The 7,878-nt window shown below is 48.9% G+C and overlaps 1 protein-coding gene across 1 annotated transcript; it reads right to left on the minus strand.

Moving 5' to 3' along the window:
* Positions 1-284: 284 nt before the first annotated feature.
* Positions 285-7,671, minus strand: Cd207 (CD207 molecule). The gene is made up of 6 exons (XM_005369810.2): positions 7,602-7,671; positions 7,393-7,509; positions 5,522-5,896; positions 3,483-3,634; positions 1,671-1,789; positions 285-888 (listed from the first exon to the last, which is right to left on the minus strand). Exons 1-6 carry the CDS (start codon positions 7,669-7,671, stop codon positions 750-752), a joined length of 972 nt encoding a protein of 323 aa, XP_005369867.1. The 3' UTR covers positions 285-749.
* Between the last annotated feature and the right edge of the window lie 207 nt (positions 7,672-7,878).

Raw genomic sequence — 7,878 nt, forward strand, 5'->3', positions numbered from 1 at the left:
GGACTTTATCCCCTGAGCCACACCTCCAGCATTGTGACGTATGTTTTTATATTTTTCATCTTTTTTATAATTTAAATTTACAGGACTATAAAGAGATGGCTCAGCAGTTAAGGGCACTTACTACTCTATCAGAAGGGCAGAGTTTGGATGTCAGCACCCATATCAGGTTGTTCATAAACAGCTGTAACTCCAGCTACACGGGATTCGACATCCTCTTCTGAACTCTGGGATCACCCACACACACGTGTGAAAAAAATGTCTTTCAATGTATTTGCAATGGATACAAGAAAACATGAAATAGTTGCACATTTTGATAGTACCAGGTGCTGTTCTAATGCATGTATAAATTATAAAGTGTTGAAGCTGAGCTAAACACGCCTGTCTCCTCCAGCACTGGTCACATGCGAATGTAGCTTTCATGTGGCCATCCAAGGCTTCTTAGAAGGGTCAGGTAAACACAGACAAAATGATCTGCAGGTGAGAGGTGCACCTGCCTCACCTGGGCAGTGGGGACTTCTACATGCTCTGCATGGTTTTGCCCATTAAACCCAACCCCCTCGAAGTCCCTCCAGGGCAGAGAGTTCCAGGCAACCCAGATGGACCGCAGGATGTGTTTGGGACAATATTCAAGCAAGAAACGCTAAGGCACAGAGCAGTCTTGGAGTATCAGGGAGAGCGACATCGCTTCAATCTGGGTCACTGTTGCAACACAAATGCTGAGCTCGGGGCCAGGCCCGTCATGGGATTGTCTAGATGTGGGGCCGCTTGCAGACGAAAAGGAGCTTACTATCACAGGAAGCATCATTCCAGGCTTGCGGGAAGGGCACCCTGATATTGGCACAGTGTTCATTGTTTCCTGTATTGTTGGGTTCACCCGGAATCCAGAACCTACCAAGGGAGAAAACAAAGACACTTTATGCCCCTGTCAGGATGCTTGCCTAGCAGGCAGGAAGCCCTGCATCAGAGCCATGGCACCACCGCCTTTATCCCAGCACTCAGGAGGATGAGGCAGGAGGACCAGAAGTTCAAGGTCAACCTAGGCTCTATAGCAAGTCCTTAGCCAACCCGGGATACATGAGATGCTGTCTTTAAAATTAGCTATTTTAGAGGCTAGAAAGATAGCTCTGTGGGTTAGGACACCTGCAACCAAACCTGATGGCCTGAGTCCAATCCCCAGGACCCATATGGCAGGAAAGAACAGACTCAGACAAGTCGTCCTCTGACCTCTACACATGTGTGCCCCAGGTTCTCATATATCCATCATGTACACACACAAGAAAATAAATAAATAAATAAATAATTTTGATGAGTTGATCCCAAAATTGAGTTTCAATTCAATGTTGATCAGTTCTCGTCCCTGGTGACAACCTAAGAAGATGAGTAGACCTTGAACTCTAAGCCTCTTGCTGTGCCCCCACCCCGCTTCTCTCAAGGCTCTCACAATCCCTTACTGCACAGGCCTGGACTTAGGTCAGACCCTCACCCCAGCGGGCCAGAAGGTCTTGCTGCCCAGCTGCATGGGACATTCAGGTTCCTAACTGGCCCCAGGTACCACCCGATGAGCAGCAGCAGCGTTTAACTGGGTGTCCCCTCCGGGGCTGCCACTGTGTTCACGGGAACTCAGCCCCCGGCAAGCCAGGCTGGGAAGGAGAGCACAGCCAACCACTCACCTCTTGCTTTGCTCCATGTTGAACGGCGTCTCATCCACCCAGTACCAATCCCCGTTAGTCCCTGCCTTGGTGAGACCAATCCAGAATGGAAGCCCATCTGCCGTCTTGTAGAGAAACTCCTGTGGGGAGCACAGAGGAAGTGAGGAGGCCCAGCCACTGCCACACTTTTCGGTACCTATCTGTTGGCTACTCTTCACCTGTGCACAGCAGCGGCCCCTGAACTTGACAATGATGCCCCGTGAGACTTGCAGGCTCACAGGTACAGCATCCTCCCTCAGTGCCTCCATGCCCAGGCCTGGAGCCCAGAGCCCACATCCACGTCCTAGCTGCCCATTGCTTATCAGCTAACAAACTTGGAGCTTGTGCTTTTTAGTGAGGTGCTGGAGAACAGGGGGACTCAGCCTGCCGGGTGTGGCAGCGGAGGCCTGTAATCCCAGCACTTTAGAGTCTGTGGCAGAAGATTGAGAATTCAAGGCCATCCTGAGTTACATACTGAGATCCTGTCTTAAAAACAAATGAATAACAGAACGGAAGGAAAGAAGGATTGGGAAGATGGAAAATCAGCTAAACTGCAGACAAGGGACATCAAGGGGATGGCCTGAGAGGAAATACCTAAATTACAGGAGACCGAAACTGCTGGTGTTGTGCCTCCCTCCCTCCTTTACCCTCCAGGGCAGGCACGATTTCATCCATTCACTAAGGTGAGGCCTAGGAAAGAAAGCCATCTCCCCAAGGCTCAGGGACAAGGTTGATGACAGACAGTGACATCGGCTAGTACAGACCTGGGCCCTCATCTGCTTCCCTTCACCACCTCCCAGATCAATGAGCCCAGTATACACTCGGCCACCAGGAAGGAGGCTTCCTGGGTTCCAGGGTATCATTAATGGTGTTCACAAATATTTCTATCTTCTAGCATGTGGAAAGAGCGCCCCCTTGCTGTCCTCCTTGACGCTAGCAGGATTGTGTGACTGGCTCTTGCTGGGGACATGGAAGTAGAAATGACATGTTAATTGAGGGCAGGAGCTTTAACAGCCAGTGGAGCTGGCCGTGTCTCCTTGCTGCTTCAGAAACTGTGGATGTGCCGGGCGATGGTGGCGCACGCCTTTAATCCCAAGCACTCGGGAGGCAGAGGCAGGCGGATCTCTGTGAGTTCGAGACCAGCCTGGTCTACAGAGCTAGTTCCAGGACAGGCTCCAAAGCCACAAAGAAACCCTGTCTCGAAAAACCAAAAAAAAAAAAAAAAAAAAAAACTGTGGATGTATGTTGAAATAAAGCCTCTTGGTTTAAGACCTTGTTACCCACAATGAACAGAACCTCTGCTGTCCCCTGCGAGATGTGTCATATTCATGAGAAATAAACCTTTGGATTGGGGAAGCTAGATGACCCAGTGGGTAGGAGCACTTGCTACACAAGCATGAGTTTCTGAGTTCAAATCCCGGGCGCCCATATAACCCCAGCCCTGTGGAAGGCAGAGGCAGAGGATTGTTGGGATTTATTTGGTAGCTACCAGTCAGTGTTCAGGGAATGAGACAGTGATAGAACAGGACATTTGATGTCCTCCACACATGCATGGATGCATGCTCCTGGACATACACACATTCATATACACCCAACACAGAGAGGAGAGAGAGAAAGCGCGCAAGAGAGAGAGAGAGAGAGAGCGCACAAGAGAGAGAGATATGCATACATGCACACAAAAAAATAAGCTTTCATTGTTAGCTCATGGACAGTAGAGGAATTTTGTTACTGCAGCAAACTCCTGCCCAGTCTTTCTGGCATGCTGTTCACAGAGCCAGTGATGACTGTACTCACTTGTTCTGATTCTGAGGTCACTGAGGTCAGATGAGCCTCTTTAGAAATGCAGAACTGCTCCGCACTGTACCAGGTCTTTGGGGTGTGTGAAAAGTAATAGAAGTTCCCCCTGAAGTACTTCCATCCTCGGGACACCATCTCCAGAATGTCACCTGGAAAACAGGGCCTGAGGTAACCGCGATGCTCCTGGTTCCACTGCATCCTGACTGGGGAGGTTTGTTCAGTGAGATCCTGGGGACAGCAGTGAATGGATCCAGATCTAAGAGTCCTTGGGTTCCTGGAGTTGGGGATTGGGGACACCTAAAAGATTCTGTTGGAACCCTAAAGGTATGAGATTTGTGGACAGACCACCTGAAGCCAGAAAAGGTACAATGGCAGGGAGGGGAGAATATTAGAGGAACACAGAGGTCCTAGGACCTGGCTCACAGTAATAAACTTCATGGGAAAGGGCAAGATACAGGCCATGTGTAACATATATTAATAAAATGTTACCATGTGAGCTCAACGAGAAGCTGGCCCTGGAGAGGATATGCTCACTCCTCCCGATTTCAAACCCAAGTATGATTGTCTCAAAGTGCCATCTAAGGAGAGAAAGTTCAACTTGGAACTCCAGATGACTGCTTCAACTTCCTGAGTCCGTTTCTGTTGGTTGTTGTAGCTCTGGATTGGATGGTGTCACCTTCCAGCTGCTATTTGTTCCTTTTCTTGAAAGCCTTATCCTCAAGGACCCTCTGCTCCTTGGAGACCCTCTGCACCAAGGGACTCTCTGCTCCTTGGGGACCCTCTACTTCTCGGGGACCCTCTGTTCCCAGGGACCCACTGCTCCTCAGGGACCCTCTACTTCTCGGGAACCACCTGCTCCTTGGGGACCCTCTGCTACCCCAGGACCCTTTGCTCCTTGGGGACCCTCTGTTCCCAGAGACCCTCTGCTCCTTAGGGACCCTCTGTTCCTTGGAGACCCTCTGCTACTCCAGGACCCTCTGCTCCTCAGGGACCCTCTTGCTACTCCAGGACCCTCTGCTCCTCAGGGACTCTCTAACAGAAACTTCAGCAGATGGCTTCATCAAAGCTTCCCCAGGTGATTTCTGCTGGATGTTTTGAGTGTCCAATTTTATGCTTTGCTATATCAATCTATTACTTATGTATCAGTCTATCTACCTATCAATCATCGATCCATATATCATTTGTCATTCATTCTTTTATTTTTAGTTCATTATATACTTTTAAACTCACTCGCTCGAGGCTAGAGAGATGGCTCAGAGGTTAAGAGCATTGCCTGCTCTTCCAAAGGTCCTGAGTTCAATTCCCAGCAACAACATGGTGGCTCACAACATCTATAATGAGGTCTGGTGTCCTCTTCTGGCCTTCAGGCATACACACAGGCAGAATATTGCATATATAATAAATAAATAAATATTTTTAAAAAATAAACTCACTCACTCAAAACCCAAAATACGTGTATTTTCCAGACCATACAGAACTCTAGGATACCCCCTAATGCTTCTATGCTCTGCACCTTAGTGTAGAGACCCAAGTTAGGCCTGGTGTTTTCTCTCCTCACTGCCCCAAGTCCTCTCAGACCAATAGACTTTCTGTGGTGGCTGGAAAGAAAATGCCCCCAAAGGGAGTGGCACTATTAGCAGGAAGGATGCCACTGTGAAGACAGGCTTTGAGGTCCCTTTTCCTCAAGCTTCTCTGAGTGTGACAGTCAAGTGACTTCCTGCTGCCTGCCTATCAAGATGTAGGTATCTAAGCTGCTCCATCATGTCTGCCTACATGCTGCCATGGTCCCCATCATGATGGCAATGGACTGGACCTCTAAAACCGTAAGTGAGACACCCTCAGTTAAATGTTTTCTTTATAGGAGTTGCCACGGACAGCCTTAGTAAACCCTAACAAAGACACCTTCCTTGTTAATTTTCCAGTCCACCCACTTCCCTTTCCCCTGCCCACCTACAAACCGGCCTGCTGCCTGTTTGAGACAGGTAGGGTTTTGTGGCCACCGTTCAGCCTGCAGGATGATCTTCTCATTTACTTACTCTGTTGTTGGAGCAGCTTGTTGATGTTCTCCAAGCTGTTCTGCAGTCCTCGGACCTTTGCATTCAAGGCACTGGCTTTATCCAGATCTCTTTGCAGCTCTGGGATCTTGGCATTGAGGTTGCCGACCTCCTCCCAGCTTCTTGTTAACATAGTGATGTGGGCACTGACTACTTCCATGCTGTTCCTCAAAGTCAGGATCTGCGAACGCACCCGGGTGAGGCTGGTGTTCAGCATTTGCATCTGAACTTCAGCGTCCTCCACACGGCTTCTGTCCTTCTCGAGATCAGAACGCAGGGTGCTGATGTTGTCCACACGACCTCTTAACATCTGGGCATCGCTCTTCACTTGCAGTATTTTGTCCATCATCCTGGGGTCTGGATTTGAGAAAGTCAGGAAGTCAGTTGAGGGGTTTTAGCCACAGAGATAAGGTGCTGTCCCAAGGAAGGGAAAACTGCAGGACCAAGCCCCTGAAATGTCTTACTTAGTATGGTCAGAGTGAACTCAGTAAAGGGGCACCCTTAGTAAACCCATCATCACTCCATCACTGAGACCCCTCTGAGCCTATGAGTTAGTCCCCAGCCATCTCCTGCTAAAGACACAGCCACCAGCTAGGGCAGCACACCCCTCCCTTGTCTGCTCACAAGCTGCTCTATGGCCTTGGGCAGGGCAATATCCATGCAGACTCCAGGACACATGGGAAGGGCATTAAAGCTATTTCTGCCCTTCCCTGGCCCCATCTTCCATACTTTACTAAGATCACAGGCATGTGAACAAAAACTAACCAATAACTATCAAAAAAATCCCGTGGGACTGAAAACAGCTCCACAGGAAGCTGTTTCTTGCAGAAAACCTGGGTTTACTCCCCAGAACAATGTGGCAGGCTCATAAGCATCCATAACCTCAGTTCCAGGGGGACCCAATGCCCTCTTCTATCTTTGGCCACCAGGGCTTGTGGTGTACAAACAAGCAAGCAAAATATTCTAGGGCATGCAGTAAACATGCATGCAAGCAAAACACTTGCATACATAAAACAAAATAAAGTAAAATGTGAGATTTTTCCAAAAAGAGTCCTATAAAAAAGGCATTGCTAGAAGCCAGGAACAGCCAGGCACGGTATCATACAACTTTAATTTCAGTAGAGACAGGCAGATCTCAGTGAAGTTCAGCAGGCCTGATCTACTGAGTTCCAAGAAAGCCAGGGCAACAAGAAACAGAGGTGGGGAAGAAGAGAAGAGGAGAGGAGGGGAGGAGAAAAAAGGAGAGGAGAGGAGAATCAAAACCAGGAGTCCAGGATAAGTTCAAGGTCCATGTTAGGGACCTGGAAGGGTGTGGCCAAGAATCTGAGACCACACATGCAGGCCATGAAAAGAGAATATTCCCTCCCTATACTTTCTAGAGATGTGTCAGAAGGGAGAAGGGTGTGACCACAGTAGAAACTAGAAGAGGAATAAGAAGGCTCCAGGTATGGACATACAAGAGAGTGAGGAGATCATCGGGGAGATTTGCTGGCTTGGCCAAGTTCTCTGTCTGCTCAGTGGAGAATTGGTCCCTAGTAGGGTCAGGAGACATCACTCTCACTGTTGGAGCTATCCATAAGGTTTTGAATCCAAGGGTCTCAGAGCTGTGAGTGACAGGGTGCTAAGGGAGGCCAAGACAGACATAAAAAGATGGGTGACTCTTTGCTCAAGCCTGAAGAGTATGAGAACAGACATTTCCTAATGCCAGTCAAAAACCCAAGAACTCGGGGATAGGAGGAGCAGCAGGCCAGCTTCCAGAAACATCAGGAAACTTCCAGAAAACATTGAAAACACCAAGAAAAATAGCAAAAAAAAAAAAAAAGGTTTGGGTCTCCAGGGACCAGGTGACTTACAGAAGACAGCTTGAAGCACAATCATGGCCACCAGCACCAGTGACAAACAGATGAAGGCCACACGGAGGCTGAGAGTCTTCCTTAGGACTTGAGACAGATCTGACTTGGGAGAAGGCTCTGGAAGGAGACACAGAGGGCTGTTAAGGATCACTGAAGAGTGGTGATTGGCATAAGCACCAACTGGGCATGCAGCAGTCGCTGGCACTTGCCTTGAGGCCAGAGAGAGATGTTCTGCTTGTCCACTGTGAAGTGTGCATCGGGGGTCTCCTTCTCCTTCATCTCCACCTCTAGTGCAGGAGCTTCTGGGTGCCTTCTCCCCAAGGGCATTTTATCCAGAAGAAAAAGGGAAATGAGTCAGAGAGCAGGTTACTATGTCATGCCCAAGTTCCCTGTTCTTGACTTAGACACTGCCTGGCTGAGGCCACAGCTTCATTCCCTCCTCAAAAATCTGGGCTTTTGTGGGGCAGAAGGTGGCACATGACTCCT

The sequence above is a fragment of the Microtus ochrogaster genome, unplaced genomic scaffold (genome assembly GCF_000317375.1).
Source record: "Microtus ochrogaster isolate Prairie Vole_2 unplaced genomic scaffold, MicOch1.0 UNK62, whole genome shotgun sequence".
NCBI classification, from domain to species: domain Eukaryota; kingdom Metazoa; phylum Chordata; class Mammalia; order Rodentia; family Cricetidae; genus Microtus; species Microtus ochrogaster.